Source organism: Strix uralensis, chromosome Z, assembly GCF_047716275.1.
Source record: "Strix uralensis isolate ZFMK-TIS-50842 chromosome Z, bStrUra1, whole genome shotgun sequence".
Classification (NCBI taxonomy): domain Eukaryota; kingdom Metazoa; phylum Chordata; class Aves; order Strigiformes; family Strigidae; genus Strix; species Strix uralensis.
Genome location: NC_134012.1, coordinates 44,665,289 through 44,687,013, shown reverse-complemented (window position 1 = coordinate 44,687,013; position 21,725 = coordinate 44,665,289). Strand labels below are relative to the sequence as shown.

The window sequence follows — 21,725 nt, the reverse complement described above, 5'->3', positions numbered from 1 at the left end:
GGAGGTAGAGAATGGATTTCCCCCTTTTATCCCCTTTTAAAAGCAATCAGAGGATGTGGGAAGACATTAGCCATTAATATAATACTGATGTTTAAGGAAAAAATGAATTAAGGCAGAGAATGGTTTAAAGTGGAACATGTGGTTTTGGCTGTCTGCACTTTACTGTTTCTACTTTATTAGGAAAGCTGTGGTTTTAAAGGTAGGAGCACGGGTCTTAGGGGAGGCAAAAAGGAACTCCATGTTACAGTATGACTTTTTGTAAAGCATTTAGGTTCTCATACTTCACATCCCCATGAAAAAGAGAATGATGGCTGCCTGACTTTGTAGGACACTTCAGGTTCCTTAGAGAAAAAAGCCCACAACATTTACATTAGTACATCTCCTGTTCAAATTCCTTCACAACCTGTAATGGATCCTCACAGTAGGTCTGTTAGACTGAATTTTATAGGCACTTATTCTTTCAAATAAGACCCATAGGCTGTCCAAAGCCATGGTGGTGGCTCTCAGGTTTAGTCTGGTAAGCAACAGTTTGGGCATGGGTGGACACACGTTTCCTCGCACTCCACCCTGGCACCTCCACTCCCCCGTTATGCCTGGGCCTCCACAGGACCGGGCCTCTGCACGACCAGGCCCAGCCACGCCGCACCGTCCCTAGGCCGCAGGCTCTCCGCGGCCAGCAGCACTCCCCAGCAAGGTGGTGGGAGCCACGGCCACGCTGCACGGGGATGAAGGAACGCCGAGGAGGCCGTGCTCCTTGTCCTGACCACCGCTTCTCAGCTGAAGCAGCCGCTGCTCGCTCTTCTTTCTGAGCGTGGTGACCACCACCGGGCTTTGGAGGCCAGTTCAACGTTAAATGACGCTGACCAACGTTTATAAAATACCGGCCCGCAGACCCCCGTGAGGCAGAGCCGGCGAATGCCAGTGAGGCAGCTCTGGGGCTGCTTGTGTCCCGCCCGGTCCCCCGGCCCGCTTCCCCGGGGCCGGCAGGGCGGGCCTGGCCGAGCGGGGCGGACGGGGCTCCCCCAGGGCCCCTCCGCGCCCGCGGGGGCAGGACTGGGGGCCCGCAGCCGGTGCCGGGCACCGGGCCTTGCCGCAGGCCTCGCACTGCGCCGCGGTTCCCGCAGCCCCGCCAGCGGGGCGGCGGCCTCCCAGCTCGGCCGGGTGAGGGGGCAGCCCTCGGGGGCGGCGGCAGGGGCCGGTGGTCGCCGCGGGCCCGGGAGCGCGGGAGGCGGCGGAGCGCGGGGCCAGCGCGGCTGCCATTTCCCCTGGCCCTCGGCGCCGCCGGGCGGGAGCAAGCGAGGGCGGGCGGAGGAGGAGGAGTAGGGGGGAGGGAGGGGAGAGGAGAGGGAGGTGGCTGAGCCGGAGTGAACTGAGGCGCTCAGCTGCTAACACTCACACACCGCCTGCCGCCGCCGCCGCGCTGCTCCGGGACTCCGGGCAGGAGGGAGAGAGGGAAGGCGAGGAAAAGCCAGACGCGGGAGAGGAGGCAGAAAATTGCTGGCAGGGAGAAGGAAGTCAGAAAGGAGGGAAGCGCGGAAAGAAGGGAGAAGGAGCCCTCCTCCCCGTGGAGAGACGACTTCCCATGCAGCTGGGGACAGAGCGAGAAGCTGGCGCTCAGAAACTGTGAGAGAAGCTTTCCAAGCAAGTTACTTAATCCCCGAAGAGCGGCGGGAGGAGGGGACAACAGTAATCACCGATCATAGCCATTATTCCCAACCCCTCATCATTTAACACCCGGGTGGTTCAATGCACTACTCCAAGCTCTTCCTAGTTTCCTCCTCGGGGTAACTTCGGAGGACGCGCCGCCGGTGCCGCCCGGAGGTGAGGAGAAGAACCTCGGAAGAAGGAAAGAGAAGTTTTGTGGGGGTTGTGTGCGGAGGAGGAGAAGATGGGCTGGAAGCGCCGCTGCTGCTGGGGAGGCGGAGGCGGCGGGGACCTTCTCTGTCGGCTCACCCTGGTGCTGGGGTTCCTGCTGCCCGCCTGCAGGACGCGCCTGTACACCAACCACTGGGCTGTGCGGATAGCTGGGGGGCTCCCGGAGGCCAACAGGATAGCTAGCAAGTACGGATACGTCAATATAGGACAGGTAACGCTCCTTACAACTACTTCGAAGCGGGCGTCGGCGGCGCGGCCGGCGGGCAGGGTCCGCTGCCGCCGCCCTGCGCCGCTGCCGGGGCAGGGGCAAGGGCAAGGGACGGGCGGCTCCGCGGCCGCCGTACGACCCCGGCCCCGCCGCGGGCCCCGCCGCCGCGGGGCGGCCTGCAAAGCGCAGCCCCCCCGCCCCCCACCCCGGCCTCCCGCCGCGGGCCGGCGGAGGGGATGCGCGGGGACAGGTACGCTGGGGCCCCGCCGGAGGGGTCGGGGCCGCGGCTGCGGGACCCCCTCCGCAGCCAGGTGCGGAGCGGGACGCACGCCGCCGAGCCGCTGGGGGGGGGCGGGGGGCGGGGCGCGAGGGACTCCGCGGGGCTCTACCCGCCGCCGCGCTGCCTCCGCGGCGGCTGAACTTTGCGCTCCGCGGCGAGCAGCTTCCTGCCCCCCTTGCAAAGGCAAAAACGCCAATGCAAGAGGAACTCGTCCTGCGGCGAGCGCCCGTCGCCCCGGCAGCCAGGACGTGGCAGCTGCGGTCGCCGGCCCGCCGCGGGGGGTGTCCCGACCCCCCTTCTGGAGGGGCGGGCGAAAGGAGAAGGTGACAGGGGTGGCCTCGTTGCCCCGGGGCGGCTGGCCGGCGTGCGGCGGCCTCCGCGGTCCCGCGGGGAAGGGGAGCGCGGCCGAGGGGGCCGGGGCTGCCCCAGGGTGGGAGCCGGCCGGCCCGCTCGCCCGCCGCCGCGGCCCGCACTGCTGTCCCGCAGCCCGCTCGCTTTCCGCCGGGTCTCTTGTGAAAGGAGGGGAGAGAAGAGGTCGGCTCTTGGATGCCGGCGCTGTAGGCAGAGCTGCCCCGGCCCGCGCCCGGCCGGTCGGGCAGCACCTGGGCGCAGCGGAGCCCACAGATGTTTCGCTGGAAAACACCTGGACTGGCGAGATCCGGAGATCACCCCGCGAGAAGATTCTTGGATCCAGCCAGGTCCAGGAACTGCAAGTGAGGAAACACCTGGTTCTCGCTGGATCCCATCACGCTGAAAAATACCCCCACCCCTGCTACAGCTAGGCACGGTTACTGTTTAAAGTGTCCTAACATAATTTTTTTCTGAGTTTGTGCCCAGTATCCTTGGCTTTCCTTACAATTATCGTCAGAATATGAGTTGCCTGTGTAGGATTAAGCAAGGTGAGTGCTTAAAAAATAATTCCGTTGCACGCTTGGGTACGAACATCCAAGCACAGTCTTTCTAGACAATAGTTTATACTGTATGAATTGAAGGTTTAGAAATGAGCATTTACAGGTACAGAAAGCTTCATCTTATACATGAGATTCACAACACTGTAGCTGCATTTGCACAACAGGCCTTCTGCATCAAACAGATCAAAGATCTACACAACACAATTTGTGTTGTAGAGTAAGTTACCACTTACTGCATCACTGACTCAAAAGTTTGAAGTGTGCATCTCAACCTTTCCCAATCATTGCAAGCCTGAATAAGACAGGTGTGCAGTCTATTAGGATAAATAATTGACATAAGAAAGGCTGGAAAATGACACTGAGTAGCACCAAAGAGGGTGTGTAAAGATGCAGTAAAACAGTACTTTTGGAGCACTTGGACAGGTAGGCAATGTTATTCCCAGTTGGAGGCACAGAAATTTGGGAGGAAGCTTCCATGTCAAAATTGAACCCCCACCTTGAAACTGCCATTTAGGAACTCAAGCACAAAGTTTTTTGCATCGATGCTTTTCTTTTTTGTCTTGCACACCTCCTTTGCTCAAGGTCTTTCTCTGTGTTCATATCTGGGCCTTCACAGCACCAAAATGAGCAACATTTAGTTGGTTGGAGGATGCACTTCTTCCCCTTTTGTCTTTTGTCAAGCCAGCTGGCTAACTCAGAGCCTCCTTTTTTATACCTTGAACATCCAAACATCATGATGAATTAAGGAAAGAATGTAGTAAGCTACTATTGCTTCTTATGTGTCAGTGAAAATGCCATGTATACACCTATGAGATATTAATAATAGATACATTACTGATCAGGTACACAGATGGGAATGAGAGAAAATAGGGACTATAAATAATGAAAAACTGGAAGATACATTACTGGGTATGCAGATGAAAAGAGAGCATATGTGAAGGAGCCAATACCATTATTTAGTTATAGGGAGAGTGCAAGTAGAAGATGAATATAAGAATGTTAAATGATGGGTACAGGAGAAATAAAACTTCAGTAATAATGTGAACTAGACTGATGGGTGATTCCTCATCTTCTGGCTATAACCAGCCTTTAAGAACAAGAAGCAGGCAGTGGGTGTATGTGAAGAAATTCCAGAGAGCTTCCTGTATGTACTTTGGGTTGAAGTAACTAGATGCTAGATGTCATTGTGCTGTGCCAATGTAGAGCTCAGCACTCTACTGTTACAGCTACATGCCCTAAGAAGCATTGTGCATTTGCAAAAATTCTTATGCAGAATTCCCTTTCATGGGTATCTTTTTACTATGGCCAGTGAGTGTTAAGTTTCTGATACTTTCTTGCAAAATCATCCCCAAATGGTATTTCTGTGACAGCACATTCAGAAGTATGTTGGTGGTCAGTCTAATGTCTGTTCTCTTATTCACAGCTAATGCTTATACAACTTTCATCAGTCTGACCTGGCTGCTAGGTAGAATTTATAATTTGAGAATTCAGAGTCCATAAAATAATACAGATGGCTGTTATCTGACCATACATAGTTTAACATGTATATATTGCTCGAAGCCCATGTACAATAATTCTGTGACTCTATTTCTTAAAAATACAAAAACATATGCATCATTTTCTGTGAAGCTTATCGATCATTCTTTGTAGACTGTATCACTTGATAAAGATGGGTAAAAGGAGTAAGGTGTTAATTTTTAGAGAAAGGAAGTCGAATGGTCTGGACTGATGAGTTAGATTTGCCTGTAATGGGCTTTCTGCATAGATTTGGAAAAGCAGGAAGATACTTGACACAGAACAGGAATTGCAAAAGAATATGAGAATGGGGTAAGAATCTACTGTTTATTGTTGAGAGACAATTGCAAGCGATTTAAAAATCTGTATTTAGTGTGAGATGTTGAAAGACATTCTCTTAGTTGAATATACTATGAAAACACTGAAAGAGATATCCTGTAAGCAGAATTCTGTTAGAGGCAGGACTTCACGTGCTTAATGTCTGCATATTGTAGTGGCTATGGCCAGGCAATTAAACTTTGGTTTTGCAGATAACATCTCTTCTTGGTAAGCGGAAATATTATAATTAAAGCTGCATCAGTAAGAGCTAAGCTGTTTACTTCTGCTTGAAGAAGGTAATTACAAATCTCTAAAAAAATACACATCCAAAAATAATCTGAAATAGATCAAAAAAACTTAATGTAGTGCATTAAGTATAATATTTTTGGTTAAATTAAATTTCTGAGCTCACCTTTAAGAAGAAAGTGCAAAAAGCTAAATCCAAATCCCACTACTGGCCCAAAGAACTGACTCTGTACAAATGACCCAGAAAAATAATGGAATTAAAATATTCAAGATAAGAGGTGGTGAAACTGTGTACAAAAAATGAAAGTCAAGTAGGTGCAGTTGCAAAGTTGCAAACCCAGGAGTATTTTGGCAACAGTTAATTGCATGATTAGAGCTGAAGGGAATAGTGGAAAACAGAGGGGTTCTGAAGGCCTTACTCTTACCAGCCACCCTGTTAATTTTGCATGAGTGGAGATGCAAGGTGCTATGAAATAGGGAGAGTTTAGGGTAGGTTAGGAGTAAAACAGTTAAGTGTAGGCAATATTTGGGTTGTGTTTGTGGAAAAATGGCATTGAAAGATACATGAAGTTGATCAGTGGAGACAAGATGGTAGACCCAGGAAGGTTGTAAACTGTAAACATCAGACAACATCCCTTCTCCCAGTTTTTGTTATTTGGTGCATTCCTGGTAACAGGTGGAATTTAGCTTTCCCATTTTTTGGTGCTCGTGATCTGAAGAATATCCAGTTGAGTCTTGAAATAACCTCTTAAGTCCATTTTCATTGCCATGGTGATGACAGGAAATCTACCAAGCCTACCAGAATGATGGATGAATCAGATGACAGAAAGGGATGTTAAAAGAGGCCTTGAGATCACCTACTGGTGAGCAATTAAGAACTCCTTTATCTCAGAGCTTCTGGTAAACTCCTGTTGCTCTCAAACTTCTGTGTCTCCATCTCTTGTTACAGCAGTTTGAAGCTTTAGCTTCTCTGCTTATTGAAAAGAGTTTTCCATTAATTTTTTAGGGGACACAATGCAACAGAGAAAGAGTCTTCTTTTACTCTGTGTTTTTCCAGGTTATATGTTCTGGTTCTTGTTTCCTACAAATTGCTCCAACATACTGTTCATTTACCCTGTGTTTCCTTCCTGTTACCAATGTGAAGTTGACAGTAGACACAGAAGCTTGTTCTTCAAGTTACTTGAATTCTTGCAGTGAATCTAGTAGGATTGTCATTAATTTTCTTCACCTATGGCTTGGAAAATCATAGAGCAGCAACTTAGACCTATCATTGTATCGACTATTAGCTTCTGTTAGGAAACTCTTTTCCCCACAGGACTGAACGAAGGTTACGTATCACAGAAACAGAGGCAGCAGATCCCCTTACTGACTGACACAAGTGGGCAGGATATCCTTTGCGAAGTCAGTGATTTTGATTGCTGCAGTTAGTGCCACCAGTTTGGAGCTTCTGATTTGGACAGTAGGGCCCACCTGAGCTGACACTCAAATTAATAGACCTATATTTAAGGCCTGCTAAAGGCCTGTCCATAACTTTAGACTTGAGTACTTGGTTACTGGTAATGTAATTTCTGTGACATAGCCACAGCTGCATTAGAGGTGATGAAGTAAATGCAGTGAAGCATCAATGTACAAAAGAATTGGCCCAAGGTGTCCTGTGTTTCATTGTGCTTTAAAATAGCACAAACATGTAATGTCAAGACTTAAATGCATAGAGTTGACTTTTTTTTTTTTTTTCTTTTCCCATGTACTGCAGACATTTCTGGCCTACCCTTGAAGTGCAATTAGTAGTTCCTCCAGCAAACAAATCCTTGTCTCATGTTAAAGAATTGCTTCTATTCTTTTGGCCTGAGTCTTTTAATAAAATGGTCTGGACTAGCAAGCCCTCTGGGACTGTGATAAGGTAGTATAATGCAAAGCAGCCAAGGCCTTTTTCTAAGTTACACACTGGATGGAGCAATTTGGGGTATAATGCATCCCCCAGCAGCTCTGTGCTATCGCTTCTATCTTTCAGTGGCTGTACTAAGCAGATCTTTCTCTAAGAGCAAAGTATCTGTCTTTTGGGAAAGTTTCTTTCACTGTTGGCAGCTGCTGAGGATTAAACATATAGTCTGTGTAGCATTTCGTACAATTGGCATAAATATTATGACAGTGTTGATAGTGTGGGGGTTCCTTACTATACAGTGGAAAAAGAAAGCTTTCTTTTGATACAGCCATGAAAATTAAGGTATACTAATAGGTCATCTTGATTCCCATGAATTTCCTTGTTTCTTCTAAACACAGATTCTCACTGGATATAAATTTGTGATTTGGTGCTAAAATATTCTCAACAGACTGGAGAAAGGAACACCGGCTGACTTATGAAGCATCTGAGAAGTTGGGAATGCTACTGCAGGTTCTACTGCTGAAGGCTTTTGTGCTACTCACTTAAGCTTTTTCCCCTTACATCTTCGTTTATATACATAAAAGAGGAGAATGTTCAGTAACTGACTCTGGGCACATGAGTTTTTATTTTAATTTGAAATTTGTGGGCTTCAAAATAAGGAAGGTTTTCTATGTTTGTGCTTTTCTAGAAAGTGGTGCCTCATCAGTTTCAGATTGCTGTCATCAGGTGCCAGGAGTTTCTCATTCAGGCAGGGGACTTTTCTTGAAGGTGCAGGAGAGCAGGAGAAACAAACAGCTGATACCCCAAAGGTGATGTAAGAATGGAAGAGATAAAGGTATCTTATCTGTGGCTGCAACAAGGGAGAGAAATGCTTCATTAATTAGTATAGGAGTAAACTTTAGATCCTACTGTTTCTTTTTCTTTCTTTCTTCTAGGCAGGGGCTGAGGATGGGTCAGCACTTTTCCAGATCATATCTTTCCTCTCCTAATTGTATTCTTCCAGTACTTCTTTCCTGATCTCCTCCAGGGTCTAGTGGCCTACTCCCCATCCTTGGCAAGTGACAGACTACCCTTTCCCTCCAATTTTCTTCCTGCGAGGAATACACAGTGTTAACCAAAAGACACGTAAGTGTTCTAAGCTTGAGGTGTGACCCAGGAGTCACTGTTAGATATACAGATTTGATTTTTTTAGGTACTGTAAATGCTGATGTGATTTGCCAAAAGGTTGTGGGGTTTTTTGTTGGCTGGTTTGTTTGTTTTTATTGGGAGTTTAGAGATTTAAAGCCAGCAAATCACAGAAAGAGTTAATAAATATTAGTTCATTTCAAACCTGAAGTCCCAGTGATGGCACAGAGAAGATGTTGTGTAACAAGATCAATTGATCAGAAAGAATGGGAGGAATGGCTGTTTTCCATTTTCCAAATCTATTCCTGATGGGAGGCAAAAGGAAGTTTTGCAAACTAAGTAGCTGAAATTGAAAGACTAGAAAAAAATCATTCAGTTAAGAGAAAAGAGAGCTTATTTTAAGATAAAGACCCTAAAGTAACTTTGTCTTCAGCAAAGGAAGAAGTTTGCTACCATAATCTCCACCACCTTACATGGATGACTTAAAAAAGCAGGATAGTAGGCCTGTGTGCAAAGAAGTTCAGCTACCCCATAATAATAATACAGACAGTTAATAAAAGGCACGTGCCCCTTAATAGCCTGTGTGGTCACAGCATTGACACAGGGTATACTCTTACTAAAATGTAATACCTGGGGTAAATGTAATGAAGTCCTGAGTTTTAAAGATGCAAGTACCAGCACTACAGTATTAAAAGAATCAAAGCTAGCTGTACTCTAAACTGTGTTCACATGCAGATGTAGTGGGGTTACACAGATACATCAAGGAAAATTGAATTTTCTCTATTGCTGGCAGAAAAAAGTACGTTTAGGGACTGGTAGAGAATAACCACCAGGTAGAAAGATCTTTGGAAAATGTAAGCACTGAAACAATATTCTTGCAAATGTTCATATGCCACAAAACCAGAAAATCAGCACATATTGGATAATACAAAGCGTATGCCATGGCTAATTACTTCATACTTAGCAGTAGTTCTGTGTCTGTGCAGTTAAAAATGAGAGTGAGGAGGGAGAGAGAGCAGAGCTTACTACTACTAAATGTGAGCTTTCATTAGGAGTAGGATGAAGAAAAGAGTGTGCCAAATGGGTTCTGGTGATAGAGGCAACCTAATAGTCCTTGTATGTTGTCACAAAATGAGAGAATGTGAGAATCTCATTTAACAGCATAGTCAAACTACAAATTATGTGATGATTTTTTATTTAAAGCCCTTAGGCAAACACATGCTAAATTATACTTTTAAGAATAACAATTAGTTGCAAGCCCAGTTTACAAATGGCAATGTTTGTGGGACTGCTCTTCTCAGACAAAATACATAAGAAGTGGACCAGGCTAGATTAAAATGGAAGAACCAGAAGAAATCTGTAAAACATATTGAGTAAATCAGTAGTGTGTCATACCTCTTGTATGACAGTGGTCATGTCTGGTATGATGTGACCTCTGGCTGAGAATGGCTGACAGTTGTAGAAGTGAAGGGTAGGGGGTATATCTCTATAGATTAGTTTATCCATTGCAATGCCCTTGAGGAGGATCAGCTGTGCCCTCATCTTTCCTGACAGATATTTAATCAGTTTTCAAAGGTTTTCAGTAAGGATGCTCCACAGTGCCTGGTCATGGTCGATTCTAGTGTCTCATTATCCTCTTTGCCCCAGTGAAGTCTAAGTTGTACCTGTCTTCCTGCAGTTCAAAACCAGCATTTCTTGTTTCTTTATGAACAAATCAGCATCAGAAAAGTTGTAGCATTCCATTCTTCCTGCCACCCACTTTCATCCTTTTTCATCTAAGCCCAGTCCTTTCCTTTGTTTCACACAGGTCAGGCTTTCACTGATCAAGTTTTGCTGTTTGACTCTGGTCTTTCTAAGTGATGCTCATCTTCTTGAGCAAGGAGCTGCTAGAGCATTACAGCTGAGTACAGCGTAAGGATTCCTTTAGTTGTCTTCAGCACAGCACTTCTATTTATGTAGCTCATTATTGTATTTGTCTGTCCCGTGGCTGTTATGACATTGTTGACTTAGTTCAACTTGTGATCTGCTATGGTTCACAGATTGATTCTGCCAAATTCCTAGCCCATTGTTTTCCAGCCTGAATTTGTCCAGTAGATTATTATTGATTAGATTTAGTACTTTGCATATGCCTTTGCTGAATCTTGCCTTGTTTTTCCGGACCTCATTTTACAGTTTCAGTTTGTTTTGAATTCTGTTCGTGCCCCTCAACGTGCTTGCAGATCCTCTCTGCTTCTTCATGTGTATTGTGTTTAATAGGTGTCTTTCCAATGCCAGTAGTCAGGTCACTAGTTGAAGTATTGACCAAAACAGTTTCTAAAGGAACTGTGGCAGGTAGTCATTTGCTGGCCTGCTGTAATAAATAGATATATCAATGTTACTAACATAGTTTTGATCTACTATCCCATAGTTTAGTTTTGTGCCCAAATTCAGGAATTTGAAGGAGACTGTTAATGAAGTAGTACTTGGAGATAGATACAGTTTTTAATTTGCATAAGTTATCAGCTTAAAATAGAGATGTTTTTGTGGCAGCAGGGAATAGGCCTCATTTATGTTTGTTTTTCAGGGCCAAACTGAAATTACAGGGAAGTTACAAGTCACAATTAAATCTTTTCTCTTACTCATTTGTGTTCAAGCTGGAATAAAACCACCAGGTTTTGTGCAAGGGTGCTTAGTGGGTAGTGAAGATGTTACTGAGTAGTGCTGTGTGGCTGAAATTCAAGCCTAGAATTGGATAATATTCTCCTACCAATCAATGGTAGCATGTAGCCTCCCCTCTGGATAAATCTAGAGAACATTTTTTTTTGCTTTTATTGAGCTTTTCTTTGTAGAGCTTATTAACACAGTAACCTGAGGTCTTAAAAACAAACAGGAAAGAAAATGCACCCTGTGTCGCACCTCTAAAGCCAGTAGTATGACTTCTAGGGTGTAGAGAAGTAGTTCCTATAACATTTTTGTTTCTTGTGAACAGCCTTTATTCAAATAGACCCATAAGGATGCAAGGCCATTCTGGGTCAGTTAGAAGATCTATCCAGCCTGCCTGACTATGGCAGTGGTGTTAAGTTACGGTCTGTGGAAGAAGATGAACAAAACAAGCGTCCAGTGCTTCTCCCTACACTCCCTTCAGTTGTTTTCAGCTCAGGAGACTGAGCTGGATATGGTTTCTGTGTACTTAGAAATTCTTGATGTTTTTTGTTTAGACACTTGTCCAGTCTTTCAAATAAAAGTAAACTTTGAGCATACACAATATCCTTTGGCAAGAATTTTAAAAGTGTGCTGCTTCACTGCATGAAGAACCACCTTTCTTGCTTGTTACTTACTAGCTTTGTTTGATGGCTACTGAAAGAGACAGTGAAAGTTGATCTCTGTCCGTTCTTATGCCATACATGATTTTTTAGATTCTAATATTTTCCCCTAAATTGTGTTGTATCTACACTGAAGAGTCTTAGCTTACTTAGCTATTCCCCATATGGAGGGTGTACCATATCTTTGTCCATCCTTCTTCTCCCGCTTGAAAATTTTTCCAGCTCTACTATGTTTTCTTTGAATAGAGGTGACTAGAACTGCACACAGTACTTAAAGTCTGGCAAAACCTTGGATTATTCTTACAGTGCCATGTTAGTTGCTTTATTCTCCATACTTCTATCGATCATGTCTAGTATGTCATTTGCTGTTGGGACTTCTACTGAGCTGTTGCCAGGCATTAGTCTACCATGACCCTGAGATCATCACTCCTCAGTGGTACTGGGCAGCTCAAAATAGTTCATTTTAGTGTGATGTTGGGTTTGTACATCAGTTCATCTACATTTGTCTGCATTGGATTTCATTTGCCATTTTACTGTCGTCACTTAGTTTTGCAGGGTCCTTCTGCAGCTCATGCACAGTCAGCCATAGTCTTTATATCTGTGATAACAGTAGCTGACATCTACACCTTATTGCTCACTCCTGTTTTCATGTAATTTTTTTTTTATGAAATAGTGTAGGTTCGAGAAGAAGTTCTACCATGGACCTCAGCAGAACTCCAGCAGGGACCACTGCCCACTGTCAGAATCTAATTGCTTTTTAATAAACATTAATTAATTAATAATTAATAACTAATTACTCCTAAGCTTTATTTTCAGTCTTTTAACTGATTGCTTGCTTCTGCAAAGACCTTATGCCGTGACTTCTTAAATTCTTAAAAGCTGGTGGTGGAGAACATTGTCAAAAGACTTCTGGAAGTCCAACCAGAGTATGTCTATCTACCCATCTTTATCTGTATGCTTGACCTCTTCTGAGAACACTACTAAATCTGTAAGGCAGATTTTTCCTCTGTTTTAACTACTTCCAAAGTGGTCATTTTTTTATCCAAGTGTCCATTAATTATCTTATTTCTTAGTTTCTACTCATTTGCCTAGTAGTGATTTGCAAGTTCATAGTGCTTCAGATCTCCTTTTAAAAATTGCTATCACATTTGTCACCCAGTTATCCCGAAATGTGAAAACTGTTTTTTAAGTGAGAGATTTCATGCCACTGCTCCTGTTGCTTTCAATTACTTTAATTTTCTGAGTGTTTTTATTCAGCTATTTCACCCATATACCTTCCACATTCTGGACTGCAGAATATTTGTTCTTGAAGTATCGTATCATGAGTAACCCATCTAAGCTGAACTGAAGCAAATCAATCAAATGCTAAACTTTGGAAAAAAAAAAAAATCAATGCTTTGTGAATATGCTGGACTCCAGTGAGCCAAGAATGAATGAACAGCAATGGGCTTTAGGCTGAGGAAGTTTCCCTACCCCTCTTGGAAATCAGTAGTGCCGCTTCTCTGTAGGAATGGACTGCAGAATAAGCTCTGCTTTTTCTTGAGCTGCCAAGCCCTGTCCTGCATGAGGAGCAGTAGTTTTACCAATTGGGAATGGAGTGAAGCCAATGCAGATACCTGAGCAGTGGTCTTACAGCTCAGGTTAGCTTTTCCTGCTTTTAAAAACCGCTTCTCTCACTGGACCTCAAAGACAGTCTCTGAAATTTAGGTCAACAAAGTATTCAGTTGCAGTTTTTAGAAATGCATTGGTGAATATCCCAATTGTATCAGAAAGTCTGACCCAGATGTGTCCCATCACTGCCACACAAGAGCTCTAGCCCTAACTAGCATGACAGTATTAACTATGATATTGTTCTTAGTTTTCCTCTTGAAAGATTCCCTTTTGCTCCATTGTAAGCCAAATCATTCCCATTCCTTGGGTCGAAAGCACAACTTTAGTAGGATTTTACTCAAACCTATTTGAAATACAAGGTCATTTCCAGAGAGGACATGTATGACAATATCTGGGATTTCCCTGACACTCTTGACACATGCCCATCTCTGCATTACTGTCATTACTCCTGTATGCCTGTGTGATCAAATTATACCTTTGCTTCAGCTCACAGAAGTTTAAATATCCATTGTCAGTGAATGGACTCCTCCTGATAATTCTTAGACCAGTGCATGATGATCATGGCCAACTGACAAATTACAAAGCCATCACCTGGGAAAAATGATAACTGTAATTAAACAGGGTCACTGAACCTTGCTTTCTAAAAGAGTTAACCATCCTGTGACCTAAAGGGGCTCTGGACTGTGTTGGCATCACCGTTCTTATGATAAATGTTCTACCATTGCAACACATTGCTGTTTTGGAAGCTTTCTTGTAGATAAATACCATTCCATCTTGCGAAATTTGACTGATTTTCTTTTCTTGCTGGCAATTAAAAATACTAATCTGATACGTTTAATGGCACAGTGAGCAATTCTAGTAGTGGCTGGAATCTGTGCTGATCTACTGATGTTTCTGATTTTATAGGACTCATCTGACATGAAAAGAAATGTTTCAAAATCGAAACACAAATCCATTTATCAAGAAGAATACATGGTTTTATCCAATTCATTGCTGCCATTCTAACTGACCAGATTTTCCCTATTTCAGTATTTTGGTATTATACATTTAATACCAACATATTAAACAGATATACAGTAAAAACATTTTTCTCCAAGAAAATCTACTTTCAGGTACACAGCTAAGCATTCACTGAGCCCTCAGGTTGTAAGATTCTGCTCTCCAAACAAGAAGGCCACCAAGGACTGTTCTTATATGTGTGAAACAGACAGTGTATGAAAGCTGTGACCTGTTTTTCATTGATTTTAGTAAATTTAAATACTTCAACTTGAATTGGATATCAGTTCTCCTTGACCCTTCTCTGTAGTCTGAAGTAATTTAGAAGCTAACTTAATCTAAAATGTAGGCCTCAGTGAGGTCTGGATTAAAAAAAAATTAAGTGCTTCTTCATTAAGTGCTTATTGCAGCTCCCATTAAATACAGTGGAAGATCCCACTGATTCCAGTGAATGCTGCATTGAACCTTAATCACTCTTCCAGCACTATGGATGTTGGTAGAGCAGGAGAGACCTGAGCATATCTGAATTAGTACATCACTTTTTTGTTGGGGTGATTGCAGATAGCTTCAAGTGGAATATTATATGATTATGCTAGAATTAACAGTCCCTTTGTGTGCTGTAATATTTTTTGATATCCTCACTAAACATTAGTTATGATGATGGTGAAGTTTTCTTTCTTACTAGGTTTGAATGCTACATAATGCAATCATTTTGGAGATTATTTTGGTCTTATTTGCTTACTTAGTTACTTTGTCTTTACATGTATCTTTAGATCCTGTCAAACAGGCATTTTTTTGTTTTCATACTATTAAACTTCGGACACTGTAAGATCCTCTCCAGAAACTTACTCATATGAATAATTGTTGCTCAAGTTGTCATATCAAAATCACGGATACTGGCAAACCTTACTTTTACACAAAGAAGTATAAATTTTTGCACAACTCTAGCATTAACCAAATAAGATAAGTGAATGTATCAGCATCATGCCTAGTTCTGGACAAATTGCATGCTTCTCTGTATTCAGTTAAGATTGTTGTACAGAGTAGAAGATCATCAGACTTTGATACAGTACAAAGTTGAAGATGTATCATTTGGTTCACTGTAAAAGAGTGTTGGATTTAGTGCCTGCACATACCACTCAGATGAACTTAACACAGTCCTAGATACTCGCATGAGTCACTTCTTATTACTCTTCAGTAAATTATATTTGTGATAGAGGAGGAAATTGCTTAAATCAAGTCTCATGAGAAAGTCAGTTAAATGAGAACATTGTATTTACTATGACCAATAAGAGCTGAATTCAGATTTGTAAGACAAAGTACAGCATGAGAAGGTTTATTGCTGGCAGTATAAATGTTCACTGGAAACAGTATGACTACTGTAGGCCACTGCATTAGTCATTTTGAATGTTATAAACTGCCTTGCTATTAATGTGCTTAAGAGTTTTATACTGATGTTTAAATAACTGGATGGAGATATAACAGTATATCTAACTTGGTGCCCAGTTCTTAAATCCTTTACTTATGCAAGTAACCCCATTAGATTTGATTGCCCTTGATTTATGCCTCTTAAATTCCATTAGCTTCAACAGAGTTATTTCTGATTTATGGTTTTGTAAATGAGAAGAGACTTGATCCCACTGGGACTGGGTAGATGTTTACAAGTTCTAGGACACGGATGATGGTTATTAAATATTTCATGATCAAGATTTACAAGGAAATGAATATGAACATTCTTTGCTGTGAAACTTTTCTTGCTGTAGTTTGTTAAAAAAATAAAACTGTTTCTTAACTAACCTTTATACTGTTTGCATGATTGAAGTAGGAGTGTCAGAACTTTATCAAGCCTCATTCTTATGCTTGATTATAATTTCATATTAGAGAGTACAATTTATGAAGAAACGAGATTACGAAGAAACAATAATCATTAAGAGTCTGGAGTAGCTAATAATGTACGGAATATGGCAGTTCTGCTTGCTACTTAAATAAACATTCATGATACTGCATGAATATCCATCCTCATTCTCTCATCATTTTACATTTGTTTGGTGATACAACATGAAATAGGATTGGAAGTCAATAAAATAGTGACAGAGCTCATTTCAAGTGATGGAGTGTATCATTTAGATATTTTAAATTACAGAGTAGCAAGTTAGGAAAGGGTAAAAATTATTTCAGAAAACAGTGGCAATTTAGTTGACCCCTCCAAATGTTAAAGGTATTTGTTTCCTATTGGATGGCTTCATTATGGGGTCTGTTTACTGAAACAAACGTTACCATATTGCCTAACAGGTTCTTTGCAGATAGAAACAATGTTTGCTATGGCTTGAACTTGCAGTGCGTGATGACTGTGTCGAAGTCACTTGAAATATTGCAGAGGTTAAGTTTGTTTCTACAGCAGAAAATAAATACACTTTGTTGCACTCATTTTTACTTGCAGAAATAAGGTGGTGACGCACTGGGCATCACAAAAGGGGGCATGAACTACCAGTTTACATTGCACTGCTTTCTGTATTGAAAAGAAATAATAGAAAAGCTTAATGGGAATGAAGGCAGTAATTGATTTTCATGAAATGTGTAATGTTGTCCTGGAACTGCAAACCCATGGTCACAGGTTGCTGAGCAACCTTTCATTGCTTTATTTGATAAGGACATGAACTTGCCAATTGCTGTGATGCCTCTTTAGGCAAAGTTTGCAGTGACACTGGGTTTGCAATTATTAATGCCCATTGTTGTACTTGAATCTTAACATTTTACGTGACAGATGTGGAAATGGCTTCCTTTGCCATCTCTCACCAGCTGTTTTGGGCTAATATATCTGTTAGAAGACCAAACCTGCACTTAATACAAAAACCTTCCCTCCTCCCTGTGCCCCCCCAGTAATTAAGGACTCTGTGTTCATTGATTTTTGGCTACTTTTTTGAACATTGTTCTAATAGTCACAACCCGTTTATCCATCCTAGAGAGGAGGTGGATGAAACTCTTCCTTACTGACTTTAAAAGAAAGATTTCAAGTGCTAGAGTGAGATTTCTTTCAATGTAATATTTGAACAATGAACATAGTGTCCAGCTATCTTCCACTTCTCACGTTTTGTTTATTCTTAACTTCACTGAGGGCATGCTTGGGAAGTGGTACCACATAGCAAGTGTTCAGAGGCTACCAATGCACAGCATGCTCAGATTCAAGAAGGGCTGCCAGCTCTTGTCATACCATAAGGATTGATGCATGTTCTTGTTCTCTGAGCTGCAACAGGGAAAGGTAGGGGCCAGACTCAGGCTCTGCTTCTGTCATAATTTTTGGAAGGAATATGTATTTACTGGGGTCTCGTGTGACCTGTGGCATATAAGGCACAATTCTCTTTACTGCTCATCCATGTAAGACCCAAACATCATTTTCACCTGGTTTTTATTCAGGCAGCTTTTTGCTGGCGTCATTTACCTGAAGGGTGTCTTCGTGATTTCTCTTTTTATGATGTGGTTTGAGTATTCTTTTTTTCCTGCACTTTGAGAAGTAGCATTGTTTGTAATTAAATATGATCAAAGTGTATTTTTATCCAAAGAAAATCAGCTAACCTCTCCCTCCTTTCAGAACTTAATAAGTCAGAAAGATCTTCATTCCAAAAACCCACAGGATTTATATGAATATATAATCCAAAAAAGATGCCACAATCCTCTTTGGAAGGATTGTTCATCCTGTATAGCAGGGTAGATTAAATTAATAAATCTTAGTATGATTTAACATGTATTAGAATAAAGCTGTGATACAGTTCTAATTTATATCTTTCTAATATCTAAATTCATATTACCTCTTGAGACCTGTGACCTCTTTTATGGCTTAATGCTTTCCAATTCTTGCAAGATAGTTGTTGCATGTTGTGTTACATGTTGAAACATTTATTTTTTTGGTGAAGCAAAACATTTTATGTTGCTATTTGGTTGTTAGGTTTTTTCACATTTTTATCCCAAGTAATTCTACATGTTAAATAAGGTTATCAAGAGAGCACTAAAATACTGGAATCTCAAAAAGCAGAATTTCATTTGGCAATATTTGTTTTAAAATTCAACTGTACAAAGTAACCTGTATGCAGAAGGTATGATCTAGGAAGCTTTTTCCAATTTACCTGAACTTTATGAAAGTTGTGGGCCAGTTATCAGTCTCAGAGGAAACTTAATTTGTTTTCTATTGCTAAGTATATTTTATAATATATTTAGAATAGAACATTTCTCTATTTAGAAAAGTAAAATTTTGGAATTCTGAAAATATTTTAGAATAAATCTAACTAGCAATTTAGATTTTAATTTTAATAATTAGATTTTAATTATAGTTTAGAATTGAGACTCTAAATATGTCTAAATATTCTGGAACACAGTTGAAAGCCTTGAAAAGAAAACCTATTAGAAAAAGTATTTTTATAGAGGTAATCCACAATTAAATATACCAAGTCATGTCAAGAATTTATACTGCAAATTGAAATGTTCTTTTTGTGTTATTTTTAATCTGCATTTTTACTTAAATTAGCTACAGTAGTATTTTCTGCGAATTTTAAAGCTTCCTAATAGATACATAAAAATTCAAATTCACATTAAAATTTATGAAGTGACTTTGAAAAAAATCTCAGCCTTGATACCAAGTTAGAATGATATCAAGAATTATAATTGACCTCAGGATATTGTTACTTTTTATCCTACTAACAAAGGTACATGGAAACTTAAAAGACTAGAAAGCTTGTTTATTTTTCCAGTGTAAGAGTTAACATGCTACTTTATTTTTAAAGCCAAATACAACAGCATGTAAGCAACAGCAGTGACGTTATCTGAAAGAACATAATGCAGAACTACTTTATTTTAATGGCTCTCTTACTCATTTTTGAGATCAACTGTTTAAAAAACCAAACTGTACTCTCCTAGCTCAAGGTAATGCCTGGACAAAATTTCTCCATTCAAATAGCTGAAACACAGAGGAAAAATACAAAGGAAGTCTAGAGTGGCATATGTAAATTCAGTAAGGTGATATGTTTTTCTCCCCATTTAAACAGAAGGAGAGGGAATGTCATGGGTAAAGTGGTAAGGTGTTAGCATGTTTCTACCATGTGAAGAGATAGAACCTGATTTATTTCTGTGAAAATTGTAATATTTCTGCTGTAATAGCCATGTAGTTTAATTTATTTGCCTGTTTTGGGTTTTTGTTTATTTTTCATATGCAGGTGGATCAGAAGGGAATCTCCTTTTTCTGGTTGAACTGTGCCATCCTCCAGACCAAAGATTTAAGAAACTGAGCAAGAACTCTTGATTACAGTATAGGTTTTTTTCCATCTAGGAGACTCAAAAGATGTTTCAAGAAGGAGGGGTGCATTTAAGACCAAGGCAAACTCGTTCAGAGTGTCACTATTCAGGAACAGCAATGCTCTGCAGACACATCAGTTCCCTTTAGAACAAACCTGAAGAGAAAGGAATGTGAGAAAAGCAAAGATATGAACTGGCAAATTAGGCTATTCCTACCTTGAGTGCATACAGAGATGTTTTCACAACTTGGGCTGTTGAATTTCTGTTAGTTAATTGGGCTTAAAATAGAGCTGAGAACTGGGTTACTTGGGCATTTGAGCATAGCTGGAATTCAAGCTTTCATAGTAGTCTGGGTTGCCTCTGAGGTGACAATCTGTGTTCATACCCACATCACCTTGGTTCTGCTGTGGCTTCAAATTGTTTTAGTTAACTAACTTTGGGCACATTAAAAGTGCACTTTTTCCCCCACCCAGCAGATATTCCTGTAATGTAGAAATTCAGAATCTCTGTAAAAGAGAGTCTAAATAGCATTATTTCCATCCTTTACACTAGTCATCTGAGCAGTATTATCTTGCTGCTGCAGCTAGAGACAGAACCATAGTATTCATTAGTGCTGGTGGTTTTGGCTTTTTTTAAAATATTATCTGCCGGTAGTAATCCAGGAAGCTATTTTAGCTCATGCAGTGTAGTGTAGCCTATCAGCCCAACAGGGGACTAGCAGAGACCTTAAATATTTGGGTAGAGGCATCTTCTTAAGGGTTGGATTTTAGGTTTTAGGCTGAGTACGGTCTGGAGAGCCTGCGCTTCTCTCTCCTAAATATTTCATAAACTGATCTTTGTGAGAGCCCCAAATTGTCCAAAATTGAAAGTCATCCAATCTTTCACTTCACTGTGGTTTGCCATATATGGGCAAACCTTACTATTATTTCTTGTGAATGACACATGGTGAAATTCCCCATTCTGATGACAAAAAAACAATAAAAGAGCTTTTGATTAGAGGGCATACTTGTGAGAGAAAGAGCCCCATCTCAGTCTGCAAGTCAGATGGAGGAGCAGCTCTGCAGCTGTCCTCATGGTGGTTGCTCCTCCAGCCTCAGCGAGATGGAGATCATTCAGTGCTGACCCAACAGTGGGGTTTTGGACAAGAGGGCTGGAGGTTAGGAAAGTGTGGTCACTACTGCAGTATCTTATGGAAAAAAAACCCCACACCACCCCTCAAAAAACTCAGTACAGGGTTTTGCTGCTTGGAATACAAGTCAAGTTCAGGTTTCAGATCTGGGATGAACATGCCCTTTCCAGATATGGGTGCTTTACTCTGAGTAAGTCAGTGAAGAACTAACAGCCTCTGCAGGGCTTTCTTTCCCCTAAAGAAAGGACCCTGGTTTTAAGATGTTCAATACTTCCTAAGTCTGTAGGGACACAGGAAGGAGCAGCAGTTTTCTGAAATGTCAATGAACCTGTCTTCACCTGAGGATAACAAGGGGCCAACAGGGATCAGAATTGAGGGCTATGGGCTCACCCCCTTCATTTTTGTAACAAAGTGGTGTGTACTGAAGGAGTTAAGTGGTATTGCAACCTGTGTGAACATTTGGTTCTGTCAAAATGCTTTGTGATACTAGGTTGGCTTCACTGGCATTTAACGCAGGGAAGAAAGCTCTGCTAATAGCAACACAACTTTCTCTGGCTGAAATGTTTTTGGTTTTTCTCTAACACATAATTTCCAGTGTACTTGGTATAATGTCACAACATTTTAAAGTTTGAAATATAGTTGAAGTGATGTTGTCAAAATGAGATTATGATAGTAAACCTGATAAACTTTCTTCATCTCTCTGTTCGTATTTCCTTCTGTCAAGGACTTTAGCACTTTGGAAATTTGTGCAATTCTGAAAGAAGTGAAGGGTCAGATCTTCAGTCCCATGTGAAATACATTGCTGTACCTGTTTATAATGGTTTATGTTCCGGGTCTGCACAGGGCTAGCAGATCTGTGCTTCTTTGGCTCTTCTAGCACTTTATAAAGTTCAGAACCAGATTTGGACCTGATCTGTCTTGCTTTCCCAATCTACTTAGCACCAAAGTCATCAGAGATTGGAGAAACAGGGAGCCTTACAGTATATCCACCTCTTCACCAACTCAACAGCATACTGTTTTCCATTCGGCCCACTGAGAGAAGTT

General features: G+C 41.7%; 1 protein-coding gene across 6 annotated transcripts in view; it reads left to right on the top strand.

The window, feature by feature from the left end:
* Positions 1-1,430: 1,430 nt before the first annotated feature.
* Positions 1,431-21,725, top strand: part of PCSK5 (proprotein convertase subtilisin/kexin type 5) — a 257,528-nt gene continuing 237,233 nt past the window's right edge. For all 6 annotated transcript variants that reach the window (XR_012626955.1, XR_012626956.1, XM_074855002.1 and 3 more), the window contains exon 1: positions 1,431-2,086. Coding sequence is in view for 4 of the 6 variants with exons in the window: in XM_074855002.1 (XP_074711103.1) it covers positions 1,889-2,086 (198 nt within the window). In the remaining 2 variants the exon portion in view is untranslated. The remainder of the gene's footprint in view (positions 2,087-21,725) is intronic.